The sequence below is a fragment of the Notolepis coatsorum genome (genome assembly GCF_963971535.1).
Source record: "Notolepis coatsorum genome assembly, chromosome: 5".
Lineage (NCBI taxonomy): Eukaryota > Metazoa > Chordata > Actinopteri > Aulopiformes > Paralepididae > Notolepis > Notolepis coatsorum.
Genome location: NC_140169.1, coordinates 188,335,279 through 188,360,159, shown reverse-complemented (window position 1 = coordinate 188,360,159; position 24,881 = coordinate 188,335,279). Strand labels below are relative to the sequence as shown.

At 45.3% G+C, this 24,881-nt stretch overlaps 1 protein-coding gene across 1 annotated transcript in view; it reads right to left on the bottom strand.

Moving 5' to 3' along the window:
- LOC311228487 (LIM domain only protein 7-like) overlaps window positions 1-24,881 on the bottom strand; it is a 185,702-nt gene that overhangs the window by 38,411 nt on the left and 122,410 nt on the right. Inside the window, 3 exon segments of the mRNA XM_084314390.1 lie at window positions 664-821; window positions 12,198-12,312; window positions 13,445-13,474. Of these exon segments, the coding sequence (XP_084170516.1) occupies window positions 664-821; window positions 12,198-12,312; window positions 13,445-13,474 (303 nt within the window).

Below are 24,881 nucleotides of genomic sequence, written 5' to 3'. Positions count from 1 at the left end.
GCAAAAAAATAAATAAGTATAAAAGAGATTAGAGAGGATCGAATTCATTGTGTTACATATGCAGTTGATGTAAGCAGGTGGGGACGTCTGTAGCTCTTTTAAACGGATGATTTGAATCCAAAAGCAAATGAGCCATTCTGTCGGTCCTTCAGCGCACCCAGTCAGACTGCACCTGGTTAACCCTTTCAGGCGCAGGATCTCACACACTGAGATAGAAATTACACAATGGAACATTATAACGATAATATAGCAATAGCTATTGGTCACTGAAACCTATGGAGTTGGTAATAAACTTAACCCCAACAACCCTAACTCTAATTCCAAGCTAGAGTTCAGGGCATAAAAAAACAGGTGCACTGTGTGAGAAATCTCCATCTTAACAAGCCGCTTCATCTTGTATCGCATCTCACATCGAATAGGACAGAAATTTGAACCAGTGCAATTTCTCTCATCCCTCCGATGGACCATTATTATTCACACGGCGGCCATCTTGCTCTCATATCATGCTCAGGTTGGGATTTAAATTTCCACCCTGTTCCCCACGAATCCCAACCTGAGCACAACACGGCACGAGAGCAGCTGTGGTGGTGTGAATAGGGTCAACTGTCACTTATCTCTGTAAAATACTTTTTTACTTAAAAAGCTTTAGAAGTCCTTCCTTACCGCTCCTCTTGCATCTCCTTGAAGGTCTTGGACCTCCTGGAGCCGCTGCTGGAGCCACTGGTGCACGTGGTGATGTGCTCGATCTCCTCCCGCTCCTCCTTCTTCTTCACGATGTCAGAGTTGACGCTCCTACGGCGGCTCTTCCATTTGGTCAGGTCCTGCGGAGAAACAGGTCCTGGGTCAGCTGAGGAGCCCCACAGGTGTGTCGTCAAGGAAACAACACGTAACTCGACCCAGCCGGTCCAAAAATCAAACGCATCTGTGTGTGATGGTGAACGGTTAAAAGTTTGAAGGGAAGTGAAGTTGAGAAAGGAAGAGAGAAGAGGAGAGAGGGAGAGAGGGAGAGAGGGAGAGAGAGAGAGAGAGAGAGAGAGAGAGAGAGAGAGAGAGAGAGAGAGAGAGAGAGAGAGAGAGAGGGCTAGATTTGAAGGTGCTCTATTTGTGTGCATTAGGCTCCTCCCGGCTCATGTCCCCCGAGGACCCAGGGACTGTGTTTGACCTACATGCCGCTTTAAGACACGCCATTATTTCACGGTGACACTATACTATCACGCCGCTGACGGGACACGCCCACCCTCCCGGCAACTATCGGTGGATAACATGCTTATAGGTGAATCTACCTGAAAAAAAGGGGCTCAAAATGAGGAGAGCGTGTTGCAGAGGGATGTGAGTGGAACAAGTCATAGAGAGATGTGCCCATTCAAAACTGGAGCAGCAGCATCCTTAAGGAGTTCGTGTAATTCATGCAAAAGTTGCACCAAATGATCACAAATGAAACCGCTAATCAAATCAACGTATCATTCCCTGATACTTTCACTCCAATTAAAACTTTTCCCCCAAGTGAAACCATCTCCACCCTGGGCATTACATCACACCGTCGTTATCCAATATTTCGGAGTGCTTCGCGCGGTCGACGTTTCACCGCTGCAGCTGGTTTAGAATGAGGACAGTCCGTGGCCAGAGGGCAGAGTACTGCTCCAATCAGTGTGTCTGTCTCCCTCTCTGCCTTCTGTCTGTGTCTCTGACTGAGGAGCTCTCCTTTCTCTTTGTGGCCACAGGCTCGCACTGGCACCTGTCCTTTTTCACCTCGCTATAATACCACCACTAATGTCATAAACCCCTCTTAAAGGTGCTATATATTCCAGATGCAGCCACTAGATGTCACTAGAGCACGAGCATCCTAGACCAAAACAATGGTGTGCTTGCATAGGACCGTCAAACTAAGTTCAGATCAAACCGTCAAAATGAAATAAAATATGAATCAAGATCCTGCTAATTTAATACCCTATTTGTCACACGTAAAACTCTCAGCTAGCAGCTCGTTTATCCAAGCAGGTGAATTCCATGGGGGGAGATGGGAAGTAAGGAGAGGATCAATAACATGCACAACATACATAACATGTACATAACATGCACAACATACATAACATGTACATAACATGCACAACATACATAACATGTACATAACATGCACGCATGGGCGGTGCGGCTACCAAAACAAAGAGAAGCTCAGATTACAACAGACACAGGGGAGGTGTGACTTCATTCTCTGCTCAGGACACCATTACTAACTCCACTATATCTTTACATAGAAAATAGTTGTTTGTTGCTATATTAACACTTTGGGTGCCTAGAAACGATTTACAACGTCTTTCCCGGCCATGCTCAAGGTGCCGAGGACGCTGTACAGCGTCTTTGATCTGTTTACATCTTTTTTCGATTTTCCCCGTCTGAACTTCACCGCCGAGCTTTTGGAAGAAAATTTTAACCGGAAACTGCATTTCCTCTCAAATTTCACTAGGTGGCAGTGTCCCCCTATTTTCTAACACTATCACAATAGGGGGGATATTGTACCCCACAATGAATCTGGCATTTGATTGGCCAGCATACCTGGCCAATGTAACCACAGGTATAAAACGTTAGCGCGATCCCAGAATCGACGAGGTTTTGGAGGAGAGAGAGAGAGAGAGATAGATAGAGCGATAGAGAGAGAGAGAGAGATTGAGAGAGATATTTGAATTGAGATCAGCCTATAGTCTATATTTATAGTGTTATACAGTATAGTGGTAGTATCAGACTAATTGTAAGGTTTCAGCTGTGCTTTAGAAAGTACTTAGTCGTGCTAAGTAGTAGTACTATTCGAGGGATTAGTGTGTAGTCTAGGTAGTATATTTCAGTAGTAGTAATAGTAGTTTGATCAGTTAGTAGTTTCATTTAGATTATTAGATCAGTATGAAGAGACGTAGTGTAGGAAAGCGAGGGGACAATCCGGCGGCGGGTCGCTTTGTTCAGACGAAGCTGGCGTTTGGCCCCGCGGTTGTTCAAGCAGCAGCAGCACCAACGTCTTTGGTAGCTCCGATCGGAGAGAGCCGTGAGACCGTTGCTGGGCCCAGTAACGCGTCTCGCCCCGGGACCGGGAGCGGCTCTACCCGACGCAGTTCGAGGAAGAGGAAGGCTGTCGCTGTGGTCATAGCTTCTTCATGCGAGTCAGGGGACAGCGATTCGACCGCCCACGAATCTGATGGGAGCGCCGATTGGGAACCACCAGGTAATTACACGGTCTTATATATATATATATATTAGTGCTGTCAAACGATTAAAATATTTAACTCAATTAATCGCATGATTGTCCATAGTTAACTCGCGATTAATAGCAAATTAATCGCATTTTTATTTTTAATAATTTTTTTACCTTAAACAGATCTTTTTCAAGTTCCAAGTTTTAATACTCTTATCAACATGCGAGTCAACAAATGCTTGCTTTGTGCAGCCATTTAACACAAAAGGATGACCCTCATGCATTGCAAATTTGCATCAAATTCAAAACAGAGTGATGCACAAAATAACTTAAAAGAAAATAATAATTTAAAACAATGAATAAAGTGTGCATGAAATAATAGGGGAAAGAAAACGTTAGGAACTTGTTACATTCACACACACAAGGGCTGATTAATCACACACCCCCCTCTCTCCCTCACACACACACTCTCCCAGCTCTTTTTCTCTTTTGCCCCTTCCTCATCTCTCTCACCCCCCTCTCTCTCTATATCTCACACACACACACACACACACACACACACACACACACACACACACACACACACACACACACACACACACACACACACACACACACACACACACACACACACACACACACACACACACACACACACACACACACACACACTTCAGAAACAAACATAGTATCAATGAGAGCATCAATAATACACCTGAGTGAAGTCTAGTAAAAAAAAAAAAAAAAAAAAAAAAAAAATTTTAGTTAATCTTGAGTTAAAGAAATTAGTGGCATTAATATAATCGGGAGTTAACGCGATATTAACGCGATATATTTGACAGCCTTAATATATATATATATGTGTGTGTGTGAAACGTGTATTTGATGATTTACATACTGTGACTATGTAACGTTAGTTCGACAAACCAACGCCGATATGCATGTGATTGTGTGTGTGTGTGAAACGTGTATTTGATGATTTACATACTGTGACTATGTAACGTTAGTTCGACAAACCAACGCCGATATGCATGTGATTGTGTGTGTGTGTGAAACGTGTATTTGATGATTTACATACTGTGACTATGTAACGTTAGTTCGACAAACCAACGCCGATATGCATGTGATTGTGTGTGTGTGTGAAATGTGTATTTGATGATTTACCTACCGCTTATTCTGTGACTATGTAACGTTAGTTTGCCAAACCTAACGCTGATATGCATTTATTATATTCTAGCTCCGGAATCATCTGACGATGATCTCGGCTTGGGTCGGAGGTATGAGTCTGATTCATCGCACGATTCAGACGTGGGAGTCGGACGCGGTGGTGGTCGACGGGGCAACGGTACGTCATGTTTACTAATGCAATGTGAATATTGTTTTGTGCATGTTCAAATCGATAGTTGAATGATATAGGATATAGTAGGCATGTACAGGCCACGCCACCATGTGCTACACGTTAGGTTGTAATGGTCTTGTGTGCGTGTGTGTGTGTGTGCATGTGCACGCCCTTTGAAGTGGCTCTTTGAAGTGTGTAGCTATCATGTAAGTGATAATAGTTGCATGCTGGGCATGATACGACGTGGTGGTGGTCGACGTGGTAATTGGTATCATGTTGCAATGTGAATATTGTTTTGTGCATGTTCAAATCGATAGTTGAATGATATAGGATATAGTAGGCATGTACAGGCCACTACATTTAGTTACATGGATGTGTGTGTGTGTGTAGATGCCTCACCCCATGCCATTTGATGTGTGTGTGTATGTGTGTGTGTGTGTGTGTGTGCAGTGTGTGTACACACACACACACACAAGATCAAAAGGCATGGGGTGAGGCATCTACACACACACACACATCCATCCTCTCCAACACCTTTGAACTTCGCAGTACATGGTGAGGCCTCTATATGCAAATTCCATTGATTACAGCACACACATACACAATGGCATGGGCACATGGCGAGGCCTATATTTAAATGCATGGTTGTGTATCATATGTAAAATTCCATTGATTACAACACACACACATGTACATGCTTTGATGTACAATGGCCGCTGATTTATTTTGTGTTCACACAGGCTCCGAAACCGAATCCGGGGCCAATACACCAACATGCTTGGGTATGTACTAACTACATTTATGTATGTGTAAATGTATTACTATTGTGTTTTGTGAGACTTACTTACTGAATGAATTTAATCCAATTCAGATTCTGGCGCAGACCCTGCCGATAGTGACGCTGAGACTGGCAACGACATGGGATCACATTCTACTCCTGCAGGTAATTGGGACGCAGGGAGCTGGGACAAGAGGGGGGGGGGGGGGGGGTTAGAGAGGGTCTGCAGGGCCTGGGCCTGGTGGTGACTGGCTGCTGCAGGGCCTGGGCCTGGTGGTGACTGGCTGCTGCAGGGCCTGGTCTGGTGGTGATGGTGGTAAATACAATGACAATACGTTGCCCTAGTGTAATGTATTACATCATGTGATTCTAGAACTGGATGCTAGTCTGGACATGCCGGAACCCGTTGCAGGGCGGAAACGCACATCTAAGAGAGGTAAGTTGGCCTCACTCTGCACACCACTTCCAGCTCTGACCTCTGACCCCCACACCACGTCCAGCTCTGACATCTGAACCCCACACACACTCACTCATTCACTCACACAGTTTGTAACTACGTGGCATATGAATGTCTACAGTAGGGGTGTTATAGTATATTTGTATAATTGACAGGTCGTGGCGTGCGACGCGGAGGAGCGAAGAGCAGGGCTGCGATCCGCCAGGAAGAAGAGAATGCCTGGTCTCGTGAGGGCTGGGTGCCTCACAGGATCCCCTTCACAGCCCAACCGGGGTTGCTCCAGGACGCCAAGGCACTCAAATCGTACCGGCCTGCGAAATGGATGGATCTGTTCCTGACGGATGCTTTTCTGAACTCCATTGTTGCCCAGTCCAACCTCTACGCTGAGCAGTCCATTGCCCGGCTGGACCCCACGCTAACCAGTAGCAGGGCACTGCTTTGGAAGCCCCTCACATTGAAGGAGCTGAAGAAGTTCCTTGGACTCAATTTCCTTAGCAGTGTCCTGCGGAAGCCTCGTGTGGACCAGATGTGGACCACTGACGACATGATGTGCACACCATACTACTCTGAGACCATGCCACGCAACAGGTTTCAATTGATCTGGCGATTCCTCCACTTTGCGGACAATACTTCCCTGGAGGTTAGAGACAAATTGTGCAAAGTACGCCCTGTAGTCGACCATGTAAACGCGAGGTGCAAGGAGCTGTACCAGCCTGAACGCGAGCTCGCCATTGACGAGGGGGTGATGGCATGGCGAGGCCGCCTGACCTTCCGGGTCTACAACCCAAACAAGCCCACCCGCTATGGTATCAAGTCTTACTTCCTGTGCGAATCTCGCACAGGATATTGCTTTTCATTTAAGCCATATTGTCGGGAAGGCTCGCTCCTGGGGGACACGGTCGTCGGTCTGCTTGGACGTCTGTCTGGGGCCGGCTATACGCTCTTTATGGACAACTTCTACAACTCGGTACGTATGTCCGCCAGGCTCCGACAGTTGAGGACCGACGTCTGTGGTACCCTCAGGAAGCACCGGGGCGAGCCAGCCATCATCAAGAACATGACCAAACGTGACATCGGTGTGGGGGAGCGCATTGCGGTCAACAACAAGGAGGTCATGATCGTGGCATGGTGCGATAAAAGAATCGTGAAGACCATCAGCAGCTACCACGAGGACACCATGGAAAAGGCGATGGTGTGGCAGAAGCAGAAGAAGGGCAAAGCGCTGAGGGTGGAGATGCTCAAGCCATCATCAATCATGGAGTACAATAAATTCATGAACGGCGTCGATCAGCTGGATCAGAATATATCGTACTATCCGGTTACACGTAAGACTGGAAAGTGGACCAAAAAGTTTGTGATGTATCTGATCCAAATATGTATGTTCAACGCTTTTGTCTTGTACAAAAAAAAGCACCCACAAGGGCATTACTCCAACCTCTTCCGGTTCACCAGGGCTGTGGCGCGGACCTACACAGACGGTAAGGAGAAGAAGATTCCTGGGGTGACAGCGGAGATGGAGGCGGAGGCGGAGGCAGGGGAGGAGGCAGGGGAGGAGGCAGGGGAGGAGGCAGGGGGTGGGGATGAGGAGGAGGCAGGGGCTGAGCAGGTGGGGCGTGTCGACCCTAGGGCCCCACTGGGGGACCCGCAGAGCAGATTAGTGGGTGGCTTTGTGAAGCATGTAATGGTTGCATACAAAGCCACCCCGAAGAAAAAGCTACTGTGTAGGAAATGTCGTGTCTGCAGTAGGCGTGGCATCAGGAGTGAGACCAGATATTTTTGCACATCGTGCAAAGTCCCCCTGCATCGTGACAAATGCTTCGCTCTGTACCACACAAAGAGGGATTTCTCTAAATAGTTTCTTTATTAGTTGTCATACAGAAGTACAGACTACTTCTAAATAATCCGGCACACAGAAGTACAGATTACTTCTAAATAATCCATCATTGTGTGATACAGACAGAACCATGTGTACCGGTACATAGTATAGCTAGCTGAGTGTAGTATAGTATAGTGTAGTATAGTATAGTATATTGTAGTATAGTATAGTATAGTATAGTGTATGGGTAGTTGCACTGTTTTCTGTACAAGACAAATGCGTTGAACACATGTATTTGGGCCACGGTTGTCGATATTGCATAGGCATGTTTGGACCACTTGCAGATGAGACGTTATGTTAGCGATCTAGCTGTATCGACTCCATTCATAATTTGCATTGTGTGTGTATATAGTTTTTTTTTTATTTATCTTTTTCCCCCCTCATTTTTACCGTTTGCACAGAACCAATGGTTGCTGACAGTCACCCAGTTTATAAAAGTATATACTGTAGGTAACATACCACACTTTTCGAATGCAGTCCATTGGCCTATTATTTATATACTTTGGAAGCATGTATTGGATATTTTTTGGTCCACAGATCATCTGGCGCTTCATCCATTTATCAATGGACAATGCAGTCATCGATGCGAGAGACCAAGTAAGATATGCCCTGTAGTTCATGTGACGTGAATGTTACCAGCAAACTTCTAAATGCACTGAAACAATGGTTGGTTATCCTCCAGTGTTCACTTTTTATAAGGTATTGTCTTGGTAAATTACCATAATCCTATACTGTGAATGTTACCAACAAACTCCTAAATGCACTGACACAATGGTTGGTTATCATCAGCCAGTGTTCACTTTTTATAAGGTATTGTCTTGGTAAATTACCATAATCCTATACTGTGAATGTTACCAACAAACTCCTAAATGCACTGAAACAATGGTTGATTATCCTCCAGTGTTCACTTTTTATAAGGTATTGTATTGGTAAATTACCATAATCCTATACTGTGAATGTTACCAACAAACTCCTAAATGCACTGAAACAATGGTTGATTATCCTCCAGTGTTCACTTTTTATAAGGTATTGTCTTGGTAAATTACCATAATCCTATACTGTGAATGTTACCAACAAACTCCTAAATGCACTGAAACAATGGTTGATTATCCTCCAGTGTTCACTTTTTATAAGGTATTGTCTTGGTAAATTACCATAATCCTATACTGTGAATGTTACCAACAAACTCCTAAATGCACTGAAACAATGGTTGGTTATCATCACAGTGTTCACTTTTTATAAGGTATTGTCTTGGTAAATTACCATAATCCTATACTGTGAATGTTACCAACAAACTCCTAAATGCACTGAAACAATGGTTGATTATCCTCCAGTGTTCACTTTTTATAAGGTATTGTATTGGTAAATTACCATAATCCTATACTGTGAATGTTACCAACAAACTCCTAAATGCACTGAAACAATGGTTGATTATCCTCCAGTGTTCACTTTTTATAAGGTATTGTCTTGGTAAATTACCATAATCCTATACTGTGAATGTTACCAGCATATAATGCACAGCAACAATGGTTGGTACTGATGACTTGTCACCCAGTTTATTGAACATATTTTACAATAAAAATGTTCATGGCATCAAAGTTTCAAGTTTTTTGCATTGTAAAGTATTCTGTATTTTATAATAATGTTGTCTGGACCTACACCAGTAGTTATAACTTACTTGTTCATTAGCGCCAGGCATATCAATCAAATGACCAACAAAGTAATCAATCAATCAAACAAATCAATCTATGAATCAAACTATCAACAAAACAATCAAACATTCTATCAATCAAATGACCAACAAAGTAATCAATCAATCAAACAAATCAATCTATGAATCAAACTATCAACAAAACAATCAAACATTCTATCAAGCAAATGACCAACAAAGTAATCAATCAATCAAACAAATCAATCTATGAATCAAACTATCAACAAAACAATCAAACATTCTATCAATCAAATGACCAACAAAGTAATCAATCAATCAAACCAATCAATCTATGAATCAAACTATCAACAAAACAATAAAACATTCTATCAAGCAAATTACCAACAAAACAATCAAACATTCTATCAATCAAATGACCAACAAAGTAATAAATCAATCAAACAAATCAATCTATGAATCAAACTATCAACAAAACAATCAAACATTCTATCAATCAAATGACCAACAAAGTAATCAATCAATCAAACCAATCAATCTAACTATCAACAAAACAATCAAACATTCTATCAAGCAAACTATCAACAAAACAATCAAACATTATATCAATCAAATGACCAACAAAGTAATCAATCAATCAAACAAATCAATCTATGGATCAAACTATCAACAAAACAATCAAACATTCTATCAATCAAATGACCAACAAAGTAATCAATCAATCAAACCAATCAATCTATGAATCAAACTATCAACAAAACAATCAAACATTCTATCAATCAAATGACCAACAAAGTAATCAATCAATCAAACCAATCAATCTATGAATCAAACTATCAACAAAACAATCAAACATTCTATCAAGCAAACTATCAACAAAACAATCAAACATTCTATCAAGCAAACTATCAACAAAACAATCAAACATTCTATCAATCAAATGACCAACAAAGTAATCAATCAATCAAACAAATCAATCTATGAATCAAACTATCAACAAAACAATCAAACATTCTATCAATCAAATGACCAACAAAGTAATCAATCAATCAAACCAATCAATCTATGAATCAAACTATCAACAAAACAATCAAACATTCTATCAAGCAAACTATCAACAAAACAATCAAACATTCTATCAAGCAAACTATCAACAAAACAATCAAACATTCTATCAATCAAATGACCAACAAAGTAATCAATCAATCAAACAAATCAATCTATGAATCAAACTCTCAACAAAACAATAAAACATTCTATCAATCAAACCAATAAAACAATCTGTCAAACAATCAATCAATCAAACCATCCATCCATCCATCCCAGTCTAAATTGCTTTATAACACGTTCAGTACCTATTATCACCCCGCCGGCACACCTTTCATAAAAGTGCCTGTAACTTCTGTTCTAAATAATTCACCTCCACTTTTACCTTGTGTTGACGTTTTTTAACTTGTAATTGTGAACGAACGAAGACATGCAGAAACAAACGGTTTTTTGCATTGTGTACATCAACTTGTCGTCTTCAAATGAGCCCAACCATTTCCCCATAGTTATAATATAAAATATAGAAATAGCTCCGCTAAGATCATGAGATATGCTAGAATCGTCCAGGAATCCTGGCAACCCACAGTCATTTTCCGGATTTTTGGCCGGCACCCAAAGTGTTAATGTTCAAAATCCCAGATATTGTGGAATATAGCACCTTTAATAGCTTCCTGCACTGGACAACACCATGTGCAGGACAGGGATCTAACAGAGCGTACCATGTGCAGGACAGGGACAACAGGGATCTAACAGAGCGTACCATGTGCAGGACAGGGACAACAGGGATCTAACGGAGCGTACCATGTGCAGGACAGGGACAACAGGGATCTAACAGAGCGTACCATGTGCAGGACAGGGACAACAGGGATCTAACGGAGCGTACCATGTGCAGGACAGGGACAACAGGGATCTAACGGAGCGTACCATGTGCAGGACAGGGACAACAGGGATCTAACAGAGCGTACCATGTGCAGGACAGGGACAACAGGGATCTAACGGAGCGTACCATGTGCAGGACAGGGACAACAGGGATCTAACGGAGCGTACCATGTGCAGGACAGGGACAACAGGGATCTAACAGAGCGTACCATGTGCAGGACAGGGACAACAGGGATCTAACAGAGCGTACCATGTGCAGGACAGGGACAACAGGGATCTAACAGAGCGTACCATGTGCAGGACAGGGACAACAGGGATCTAACGGAGCGTACCATGTGCAGGACAGGGACAACAGGGATCTAACAGAGCGTACCATGTGCAGGACAGGGACAACAGGGATCTAACGGAGCGTACCATGTGCAGGACAGGGACAACAGGGATCTAACGGAGCGTACCATGTGCAGGACAGGGACAACAGGGATCTAACGGAGCGTACCATGTGCAGGACAGGGACAACAGGGATCTAACAGAGCGTACCATGTGCAGGACAGGGACAACAGGGATCTAACGGAGCGTACCATGTGCAGGACAGGGACAACAGGGATCTAACGGAGCGTACCATGTGCAGGACAGGGACAACAGGGATCTAACAGAGCGTACCATGTGCAGGACAGGGACAACAGGGATCTAACGGAGCGTACCATGTGCAGGACAGGGACAACAGGGATCTAACGGAGCGTACCATGTGCAGGACAGGGACAACAGGGATCTAACGGAGCGTACCATGTGCAGGACAGGAACAACAGGGATCTAACGGAGCATACCATGTGCAGGACAGGGACAACAGGGATCTAACGGAGCGTACCATGTGCAGGACAGGGACAACAGGGATCTAACGGAGCGTACCATGTGCAGGACAGGGATCTAACGGAGTGTACCATGTGCAGGTGCGTCAGAGGGGTGCTACTCACATCCTGCCACTGGTCCTCGCTCTCCTTGGCCTCCTCGCGGTGCTTCTGCAGCTCCTGGAAGCGCGCCTGCCGCTGGAGCGCCGGGTCGGCCTGGATGTCACTCATCGATTTGCTCCTATAGATACGGAGGGTTGAGATGAGAGGAGAGCAGACAGACGGAACAAGAGGACGTTTAAAACGCGTGAAAACGTCAGGAGAGGCACCGTCGCTGTCAGGTGTGAGAGGGGATGCAAAATGTTTTTGTTTTTTTCATCTTCAGATTGTTTTTTAAAAGCTGAAAAATAAATACGATTCCACTGCACTCCACACAGTATGCAGTCCTCACTTCTCACCAGTATGTCAAATAAAGTTGTAGAACAATGGCAGTGTCTGATAAATCCAGCGTCACACAGTGTACGGTATTCCAACAGTATTTCACATCCTTTAAGTTTTTTTGGCAGACTGAATCGGTCAGATTATAAAACACTTCATCCGTGACCGGCGGGTATTAGTAGGTGATCTTGACACGGGTCCACTCCAAAACCAAACAAACCTTGGGAGCAGTTAAAAGCTTGATGGGTTAGAAAAACATGCTGCGGTGTGCACTGTGTTAATCACAGCCATCAAAGCCATCCCCGTTCATGCAAAAACAGCTTCATCAGACTCCGGGACGGATCTACTCTCCCTCACTCACCTGGGGACGGTTCAGATCTGGGTCATATTTGCTATCAGTGTCCCAGGTCTTCAAGTTTAAGAGGTTCGAATTGAGCTTCGACCGCTACTCCCTCATGCCTTCCAGTGGGACATGCCAGGTTGGTTAGATGACCAAGCGTATTGGTATTGTGTTCATCATCTGTCCCCACTTTGTGCTTTGTCAATAGAGCTTTGTGGAGCCCGTCCCCCCCACACACACACACACACACACACACACACACACACACACACACACACACACACACACACACACACACACACACACACACACACACACACACACACACACACACACACACACGTACACACACACACACACACACACGTACACACACACACACTCCCATCATCCCCTCAGTTCAACTTGGCCCTGAGCCGTACCATCCACAATGTTCAGTGTCAGCGTTTAGCAGTTAGGGAGTGAGAGCAGCAAAACAAAAGCAGGAGGCGGCAGGGTGTGTGTTGGTGAGGGGGTGAGGGGTGGGGTAGGGGCAACTGTAGAGGGCAGAGCAAACGCAAACGTGCCACATTCCTGGGACCCCACATCAACTCACCCGTTGCTACTGTCGCACTTTGCGGGCACTCTGGGAAAACCAAGGGAGAACCACAAACAAAAAAGTCACATCTCTACTAAAGCAGGAGACCTGGGTGTTTCTGTCCGTGTCCCTGGAAGTGGACTGTCGTTACGACAAGGGTCAAGGGCAAAGGCCTCTCTGGGTCAAAGGTCAATTGACTGACACCTTGAAGAGACCCGACAGATCGTTCAGCGTGGGGTTTCACTTCCTGTACCGCTGGAGGACAAGGCTGTGTGTGTGTACAGTGTAGTGTGTAGTGTGTGTAGTGTAGTTTGCTACCGTTTCACCTCTCCTTCACCTGCTGTTTTGCTGCGGAGATGTGTGAACATGTATCGTTTCTTAACAAAGGCCCCTTTCTAGAGTCTCCTGAGATGATGTCATTGGAAACATAGCCATCCATGTGTGAGTGAGTGAAGTAAATCCAGATGCGCTTGACTTGGGTTAAATGGCTGCTTTGTGTATGTATATATGTGTGTGTGTGTGTGTGTGTGTGTGTGTGTGTGTGTGTGTGTGTGTGTGTGTGTGTGTGTGTGTGTGTGTGTGTGTGTGTGTGCGTGTGTTTATGTATGTGTGTGTGTGTGTGTGTGTGTGTTTGTGTGTGTGTGTGTGTGTGTGTTTGTGTCTGTGTGTGTGTGTGTGTGCGTGTGCGTGTGTGTGTGTGTGTGTGTGTGTGTTTGTGTGTGTGTTTGTGTGTGTGTGTGTGCACGCACATCCATATGTGAACAATATAGTGCTGATCTGGGTGCCTTGTTGCTATGGAGTCAGATTTAAGGACAGCCTTCATGTTGTTGCAGAGCCTCTTTATCGTCTCTACAGTACGTATCATTATTTTGGTGCTGAGGTGGAAGAGTACTGAGTACTGAGTACTGAGTACTGACAAGTGAGACTTTAATGAAGCGGTACTCAAAGGGGCACTTTATGAAATGATAAGCTAGCAGTCCCTTATTTTTCTTTGATCTCTAGATCATTTCATGGTGTTGTAATTAATTGTGAGAACATGATGCAAAATAAATCAGCACTGTTTTTTGGTGAAGTGCCCCTTTAACCCTTTCACCGCCGCACTACCAAACGGTTAACCCTTTCACTGCGACAATACACAGAAGGTTAACCCTTTCACTGCCATGCGGCAGCCGGTTAACCTTCTGTCGTGTGGCAGTGAAAGGGTTAAAGGGGCCATGTCAGTCATTTTGACATGTGGGCTCTCAGTCGTTCATTCCTTGATCAAGTGATGTTTTTTTCTTCTTCTCCATAACCTTACTGAAATTAATAATAATTGTTTTTTCCTTGTTGATTCACCACTGCCATAGGCCTCCAGTGTATCACACCACATAAACTGAAGAAAGTCATCACATTTGATTCAAATGCCACGCTAACTTCTTATGTGTCACTTGTTTTCAGGAAAGTGCTGCCATTATCATACTGTATAATACAGTATCTGAGGAAGATTCCTCTTTTTCCTTTTTTTACATAGTATTAAGGCACAATATAGCACCTTTTCAGATACCCTGGAAGCCTATGGCAGTGGTGAACAGTAAAATATATGATTAATTTAAAGGCAAACATTACTTAGAACATACATGTCAAGATGCCTGTCCTTTAAGAGTAAAAGTAAGTAAAAATAAAACGTTAAAGTTCAATAGAAATTGTTATTCTTTTGGTGTGGTCTTTGCAAATATTGTTTAAGTAAATATTTTAAGTCCAATGTTCGTGATGGTCCTGTCGATAATCCTGTCGACAAAGCTACTGTATAGTATCACTTACTGTATGAGAGTCCAGAATGAATGTGTTTTACTGTAAAGGAAAGATCTTACTGTTCTCACTACACTTAAAAGCAAAAAATATAACTTTCTGAAGTAGGAGAGGTAGGTAAGACTCAAGACTCAAGCAGAAGAAAACAGTATAGGCTTTTAAAAGTACTCAAAGAAAAAGTATAATACAGTATCTGAGGAAGATTCCTCTTTTTCCTTTTTTTACATAGTATTAAGGCACAATATAGCACCTTTTCAGATACCCTGGAAGCCTATGGCAGTGGTGAACAGTAAAATATATGATTAATTTAAAGGCAAAAATTACTTAGAACATACATGTCAAGATGCCTGTCCTTTAAGAGTAAAAGTAAGTAAAAATAAAACGTTAAAGTTCAATACAAATTGTTATTCTTTTGGTGTGGTCTTTGCAAATATTGTTTAAGTAAATATTTTAAGTCCAATGTTCGTGATGGTCCTGTCGATAATCCTGTCGACAAAGCTACTGTATAGTATCACTTACTGTATGAGAGTCCAGAATGAATGTGTTTTACTGTAAAGGAAAGATCTTACTGTTCTCACTACACTTAAAAGCAAAAAATATAACTTTCTGAAGTAGGAGAGGTAGGTAAGACTCAAGACTCAAGCAGAAGAAAACAGTATAGGCTTTTAAAAGTACTCAAAGAAAAAGTATGTAACTCGAATTTACTTGACTACAGTAATTGTAACAAGTACTTTTCCACATCTGCTGTGGTGTGGTGCGTTCAGGGGAAGCCCTGGGTTATATTTGGCCATTACTCACACATGAACCACTCCACACCACTCTGCCCAGTGCTCTGCCATGTTTCCGTGTCAGTGCGAAGTTCCCTTAGCTAAGTGGAAATAACACGCTGTTCTGTTTAAGGTGGCTGCTACACTTAGGGTCCAATTCATTCCATCACAAAAGGCTTTTGCTCTGGGGTTTCTTTATTAAGCACATGATCAAGTTGTTAAATTCACAGGCAAACAGTCCAGGGGAAGAAGAAATAAATCCTAAAACAATGTAAAACAACTGAACTTGGGTCTGGTTCATCAGTGCTGATAATGATAATGTACTAATTCACTTGGTCAATGCTATGACAGAACTCATGCGGTTTTGTTTGATAAATAACACTTCAAAATAAGGTGTAGCAGCACTGCACAGTAAGATCACCCGTTGGTGGTGGATCTTTGCATTCATGTCATGGGTGTACAATACATTACAGTCGATGAGAAATGAAAGGCCGTATGAATTGTACACCATCTCACCCGATCTGCGAATCCGTTTGCTCACAATTATGAGGTAACAACACCACATAAAAAAACAAACAAGGATCAATAAAGTGTAACACTGTCAGTTATTTTCGCCTGATTCACTCCACAGGGATATTTGTGTTCAAAAGGTAGAAATGGGTCCATTGAGCAGCAAGGGGGGACGGGGGACGACGACGACTCCTTTCTCTGTGAAACTCGGCATCAACCCCTTCACGAAGTATATTGTTGGGGAAAATGTGTATATGAAGTGAACTAGTTTAATATGGGTCAACTAAGCAGTACTGAAAGACGGTCTGGCTGATGTTCTTAAAACAACTTGGAGATAGGCAGATAGACATTTCAGTACATCACGTCGTGTGCTTTTAATCTTGTACATCATATCGTGTGCTTTAATCTTGTACATCATATCTTGTCCTTTTCTCTCTTTCTACACACACATATACACACACACATCTCACTAATCTTTTCTCTCTTTCATACACACACATATACACACACACATCTCACTAATCTTGACTCTCTCTTTCATACACACACATATACACACACACATCTCACTAATCTTGACTCTCTCTTTCACACACATACATGTACACACACACATCTCACTCAATCGCATCTCTCTTCGATGTTAAATCTATGTGTCATTTTAATGTACGTCATGTCATATCTGATATAATATGTCACATCATCATATCTGTCATGGGGGGGCAGGGCTGAGAAGGGATTTATGGGACAAGCAGAGGGATTGAGAAGTCAGAGTGTTTTTCTTCAACTGTGGTGACCGTCTGCTGATCCATAGCTTCTGCTGTTAAACCTTCTGTCCTTAAATAAATTGCCTGTTGAAACTGGAAATAACGTCTCCTGCTGTGTTAAATGACTACTCAGCCACAACATTTGGTGACCCCGACGTGATAGATTGCTCCACCGGGCCTTTCATACGGCCAGTTCCTGGAATCTCCCGTAGACATTCTGGCGGTTGTCGACAAAAAAGGTGAGCGTTGTGCTTTTTATTATAATATCCGTCAGAGATTCTGCGGGAGGAAAAAGTGAGCTGGCTGTGTGACTGGTTTTTGGATGGACGACTAGAAAACGAACACGAGTGGTGAGGTGTTGACACTAGGGCGAATCCTCTTTTAACAGGCTATAAATGCGCCACTAATCAATTTTAATTGCATGTTTTCGACCTGTCTGGTCAAACTTTTCTCTCTGGTCAAACTTTTCTCTGACCCTTTACAAAACACTCTCCCCATTCCCCACTTCCTTGTTATAACTGTGGTTGGCTGGTCATGGTTGTTTTGTAGGTTCCGGCCCTCTCATACACACACATACACCGACACACGTACACACATAACTCTCTAACAGACACATACACACTCATTCTCATCTAGGAGAGACAGCGCTCCGAGAGGGATGTGAGTTCACTCTGATCTTTTTAAGAACGAAGATAGTAGATAGTGCATCCGTGGGTGGGTAGCTACAGAGAGGCTAGCTGTGATAATATGAGCAGAGAGTGAAAAACAATTTGGGCAGCGTTTGACGAGACTCTAGTTTGTTTCCACTGTTGGGCCTTGACACTCACCACACACAGTCACACACACACACACACACAGTCAGCACAGACACACACAGACGCACACACACACAGTCACACAGACACACACACCGACACACACACACACACACACACACACACACAGTCACACAGACACACACACCGACACACAGACACACACACACATTCCTGTGTCACAATACACACATACAATACACACACACGTCTGTGCAAAGACACACAGACACACACAGACACACACAGACATACACACACACTCACCACACACAGACACACACACACACACACACACAGTCACCACACACAGACACACACACACACACACACACAGTCACACACACACACACACACAGTCAGCACAGACGCACACACACACAGTCACACAGACACACACACCGACACACACACACACACACACACACACATTCCTGTGTCCCGGTAGACAGCGGGTTGTGAGGCAGGCGGGTGGAGTTAAACCTGCTGATTACATACATACACACATTCCTGTGTCACAATACACACATACAATACACACACACGTCTGTGCAAAGACACACAGACACACACAGACACACACAGACATACACACACACTCACCACACACAGACACACACACACACACACACACACAGTCACCACACACAGACACACACACACACACACACACAGTCACACACACACACACAGTCAGCACAGACACACACAGACGCACACACACACAGTCACACAGACACACACACCGACACACACACACACACACATTCCTGTGTCCCGGTAGACAGCGGGTTGTGAGGCAGGCGGGTGGAGTTAAACCTGCTGATTACATACATACACACATACAATACACACATACAATACACACACGTCTGTGCAAAGACACACAGACACACACACACACACAGACATACACACACACTCACCACACACAGACACACACACACACACCGACACACACACACACACACAGTCACACACACACACAGTCACACACAGACAAACACAGTCACACACACACACACACACAGTCACACACAGACAAACAGACGCACACACACACACACACACACAGACACACACACACACACAGTCACACACACACACACACACAGTCACACACAGACACAAACAGACGCACACACACACAGTCACACACAGACACACACACCGCATTGTACAACCAGGTTAACCGTGTCCTGGCTGTCGTACAACCAGGTTAACCGTGTCCTGGCTGTAAGTAGCATTGTACAACCAGGTTAACCGTGTCCTGGCTGTCGTACAACCAGGTTAACCGTGTCCTGGCTGTAAGTAGAACCAGGTTAACCGTGTCCTGGCTGGAGTAGTAGAACCAGGTTAACCGTGTCCTGGCTGTAGTACAACCACACACACACACACACAACACAATAAGCACACACTCACACTAAACAACGATGCATACAGCAGAAGACATACTGTTAGACCGGAACCCGCTCCTAAAAAACCTAATTCTCAAGGTAGGTGTCCGTTGGCAGAGGCGTACAAAGGCCGGGGACACAAAATGGCCTTCCGGAGGTACTTTTGATCTCGACCTATGCGAAGAGATGAATGTAATGATTCGTAACCACAAGCCAGGCGACAACAGCAAAAAGAGGTTGAAAAAGAGGACAGAAGAGTTGGGGGTAATGAAGCTCTACGCCCAGAAGGGGAGAGCATACAGGCAGGAAGCTTTAGCGCTAAATCAGAGAGAGACGGATATAGGGAAACCAACATCCCCACCTTATGTCACGCAATTGCCGGTGGGCACTGTGACAATAAGAGGAGAATATGAGGAGACGGAATTAGGGACCCCCGCTAGGTCAGAAACCCCCGCTAGATCAGAGACCTCCCTTAGGCGAGATACCCCCCCAAACTGACCCCGCAGGATCTCTATCCGAAAGACCTGGCGGCATATGGCGAGACAGTACGTCGGAAGTTGTATACTGCAGAGGAAGAGGAGGTAGAGAACCTGGGCAGGCAGAGGGAGGGAGGAAGATAGAGGAAGAGCCCCGTCAAAATGTGGCACAGCAGACATCAGAGAAACACGGAGCGTGTGGCCACACTAAACTGTTGACTGAGGAGGAAGATGAGAATGACACGAAACCAGGACAGGAGAAAGGAAACATTACAGGAACCCTGACTTTCGCCCCTACATTCGTGGGAAGTGTGACAAGCACAGGCCAGTTTCCCCTGCTAATAAAGGGGAACGATATCTTTCACATGCCATGGTCACCTCTAGACATCGATGGTTTAATAGTAAGACTACCGGACCTTTCAGAAGGAGCCTCCAGGTGGATCACGCAGTTTGAGGAAAATACGTCATCTTTTCTGCTAGCAGTGGGTGACGTCAAATCCCTGTTGACGCGTTTGCTAGGAGTTGGTGCCTGCCGGGACATCATGGGTGACACATCGATGCAAGTGGCATGCGACACGCAGGCCCATGATGGAGACATATTCAACGCGCATAGAGCGGCGTTGTGGTACAAACTCAGGAATCAATATCCATCACGTATTAATCCGGCAAAACTGGCAGGCAACCCCATAATGGAGACGGAAGGGCCTGGCGCCTATGTGAACAAAGTACTGAAGGAGTGGAGAGGTGAGCTAGGACACAACCCAGAAATTGACCCGTTGCAGAGAGCGATGTTTAGAGAAAGTGTGATGAGAGGGCTTCCAGAGGTGGTTAAGAATAGACTGGAAGACGTGGTGGGGTTAATGGACATGACTTATCCTTTGTTCTGTGCACATGTAACACATAGTGTGGAGAAGCAAAGGGCTCAGGAGCAGAAAGTCAGGGATCAGGATAGAAATGACGCAAGGAAGTTAACTCAGCAACAACTGCAGCCCCAAAGGAGGCTGCAGGCAGTAATGGTGTCATCTGCTACCTCTCCACCCATGCAGGACCAGGGACCCCCGCCTGCACCTCAGGTAGTGAGAAGCTATGGCTATAGTTCACAGAACCAGGCGTCCAGGCGGCAGGCAGGGAATGGGCAATCAGGCCCACGGTTTACACAGGGACCGGGGAACGAACAACAGTTTCCTTGTTTCCACTGTTGGAACTGCGGCATGCAGGGACACAGGGAAATGAGATGTGGGCAACCATACCGTCCCGGCTCGGAGTATGGAAGACCCGTGCGCCAGGGGGAGTCACAAGGGCCCTACAACCAGGGGGAGACAGGAGGGCCCCGAAACCAGGGGGGTAATCACTAGGGGTGCCCAGAGAATGCGACGGGGGGAAATCAAATGATTGTGGTTTCCAAGGGAGCTGAGCAAGAACCTATTCTGCAGGTCCTAGTGGAGGGCAAATTAACAGAGATGATGGCAGACACTGGAGCAGGTTTTTCCTGCATAAAGCAAAAATACGCCGCTCACTTACCCCAGTCTGGACAGTATGTTCGGACGGTCGGATTCTCGGGAAAAACACAATTAATACCCACGTCAGATCCAATCTCTATGACGTATAACAACAAGACCATAACAATACCTGTATTAATTTCGGACAGCACCCCGCGCAATCTCTTGGGACGAGATGCAATGTGTAAACTAGGCTGTAAAATCCTATGTACGCCTGAGGGGATTCAAATTGAACAAGACGTGTACCAAATGATGTTACAAGGGACAGGGGAGAAAGAGGCCACTGTGTTCTGGCTGGGCAACATAGATGCAGAGCTGCAAAGGGTCTGTGACCCCTGGGAGCCATTTCTGAAAACCCAACTGCCTCAGTCTAGACAAACAAACATGGAGGCACATTGCACACTACAGTATTTGACGAATAGTGACCTAGTTAGGAACAAGGCATGGTTGCAGGGACAGCCCGAGCAGGTGCAGATTAACTCATCTACGATAATTGTAGGGAGACAGGGCGCGGCGTTGAGGGTTAACACAAGTAAGTATCTACGGGAACAACATAGACTAAGAGACGCCGCCCCACACATCACTCTGAGAATAAATCCTGGTTACGAATCCGAACATCTAGGTTCAATGATACAGGAATCCGAGACTCAAAGGTGGGTCTCCACGGAATCTCCGCTAATTTGGAACAGCGCAGATGGGAGTTTCATAAAAATAATGATTTCCTTTTCAGTTTTGGCAAAACCACAAGTAATCAGATTACCAGGAGACCCTTGCGTTATTCCAGAGGCGGATGCTTTGCTGGAACAGGACATGTTGGCGCGCACCCCAGAACGGTTGTGGTCAAAACACGACACAGATGTGGGTCTAATATTGTCGGCACAGCCAGTGAAGGTCAGGTTAAAGAAGGGTTGTAGACCACCCTTTATCAGACAGTATACAATGAAGCCAGAGTCGGAGGAAGCTATATCACATCAGATTGAGGGACTGTTAAAGGGGGGAGTGCTCGTCCCTTTCAAATCCAGATGTAATACACCTATCCACCCAGTGCTAAAGGCGGACAGGGCTAGGTACAGACTGGTACACGATTTGAGGGCGGTGAACGACGTGGTGTCTGGACCAGAGGCGGAAGTCGCTAATCCACACACCCTCCTGACAAACATCCCGAGTAGCTCGCAGTACTATACGGTCATTGATCTCACGCAGGCATTCTTCAGTGTTCCATTGGAAAAAGAGTCTCAGTATCTGTTTGCTTTTACCCACAGGGGGAAACAATACTCTTACACCCGGTTGCCACAAGGGTTCGCGCACTCGCCACATTACTTCTCGAAGGCGCTCAAGGAAGACTTGCAAGGAGTGTGCGACACACTACTCAGCACGGTCTTACTGTATGCAGATGACATTCTAATCTGCTCGGATACACGTCAGCAGTGCCATGAGGACTCCATCAAAGTTTTGAGTGGATTGGCCGTGGGAGGCCACAAGGCATCCCGTTCAAAACTGCAGTACTGCCAGCCAAAAGTTGAGTACTTGTCTTGCGTCATTCAAAAGGGCATAAAAAACATCTCACCCACGCAGCTCGAAGCTGTATCCAAGGCACCTAGGCCATTGACGGTCCGACAGATGATGACGTTTTTAGGGATGACTGGGTACAGTTCTGAGTGGGTGGAGGACTATACGATAGCGACAGCGCCGTTGAGGATGATGATAAAAGAGGCGGGTACAGACAAGCTTCGCGCTCCCTTGACATGGACCGAGGAGGGGGAGGACGCGTTCATAAACATTAAGCGTCTGTTGTTACAGGCCCCTGCCCTGGCGCTGCCGGATTATGAGAAGTGTTTCCACCTATTCGTCTCACATAGAGCGCAGCATGCGACAGCTGTCCTGACTCAAACACAGGGGGGGAGTGGGAAAAAACAACCGATAGCATATTACTCTAGAGCTCTTTCGCCGGTAGAGCAGGGTCTGCCACCTTGTTATCAGGCCCTGGCCGCAGCACATTTGATGTATGAGAAAGCAACGGCCGTGACAATGGGATATGACATTTGCATTTGGACACATCACAAATTGGCAAACTTGATTGAAAGAGGCAAATTTGTTCTGACCATCCAACGGCAACAGGCTTACATGAGGCTCCTGCAGTACTCGGATGTTACGATAAAAACATGCCACGGCAGTAACCCGGCGGATCTGGTACCACTCCCGAGCGAGGGTCAACCGCATGAGTGCGAGGTGGAGGTACAGGCTTTCGTGAAACTCCGTCCTGATTTGGGAGTCGACCCGCTCGCGATAGCAGAACTCTCGCTTTTTGTGGATGGGTCCTGCTATCGGGAGGGGGAAAATGTAAGGTCAGGATACGCCGTCGTACAGTGCAAACCTAACGGAGAAACACTAACAAGAAAGGCCGGACAATGCATGCAACCATGTTCGGCCCAGCTTGCAGAACTAATAGCACTAACAGAAGCATGCATAATAGCTAAAGATCGCACGGTTAACATCTTTACAGACTCTGCTTATGCGCATGGCGTATGCCACCTATTCGCGGCCATTTGGAAGGCAAGAGGCTTTAAGAAATCGGACGGCTCACCGATCCTTCACCACAAGCAGGTTGTGGCGCTTATTCAGGCTGTAAAGTTGCCCAAAAGCATTGCTATCGTAAAGTGCCAGGCACACAGAAAAGACCTGTCCTTTGTGACGACGGGAAACAACGTGGCGGACGAGGCCGCGAAGGCGGCGGCTGCGGTGCCGTCCACGGCTGTTCTGATGTTTGCGGCCGAACTGACGACTGAGGTAACTGAGGATAATTTGAGTGATCTTCAGGACTCAGCCACGCAGGCCGAGAAACAGTCGTGGACGGAGAGGGGGGCTGTAAGGGGGGCAGATGGTCTGTGGAGGAGTCATAACGGTTTGATAGTCGCCTCCATCGATCTTCTGTCCTTGGTGATACCTGAGGCTCATGGTGTTGATCACTGTGGAAGAGCAGAGACCCTGAAACGAATCACGAAAATGGGATTTTGGTCCCCAAAGCTTCAGGCACAAATTGACGTTACACTAGCCAGGTGTTTAACATGCTTACAGGGCAATGTGCGCAAAGGAGTACCGACAGTGGCGGCTTACACACCCCTCCCTGAGGGACCATTCAGACACCTGATTATGGACTACACGGATATGATAACGCCAGTGCAGGGCAAACGATACCTCCTGGTAGTAGAGGACTGCTTTAGTCGCTGGATTGAGGCCATTCCATCTAAACACAAGAACGCGGACACAGTGATCAAGTTCCTGTGTCGCGAGGTCGTTCCGAGATTTGGAATTCCCACGATATTACAAAGCGATAATGGCCGCGAGTTCATCGACAAGGTGGTTAAAGGGCTGATGCAGAAATTAGGTATAAGACAGCGCCTTTCCTGTGTCTATAGTCCCGGGTCGCAGGGAAAGG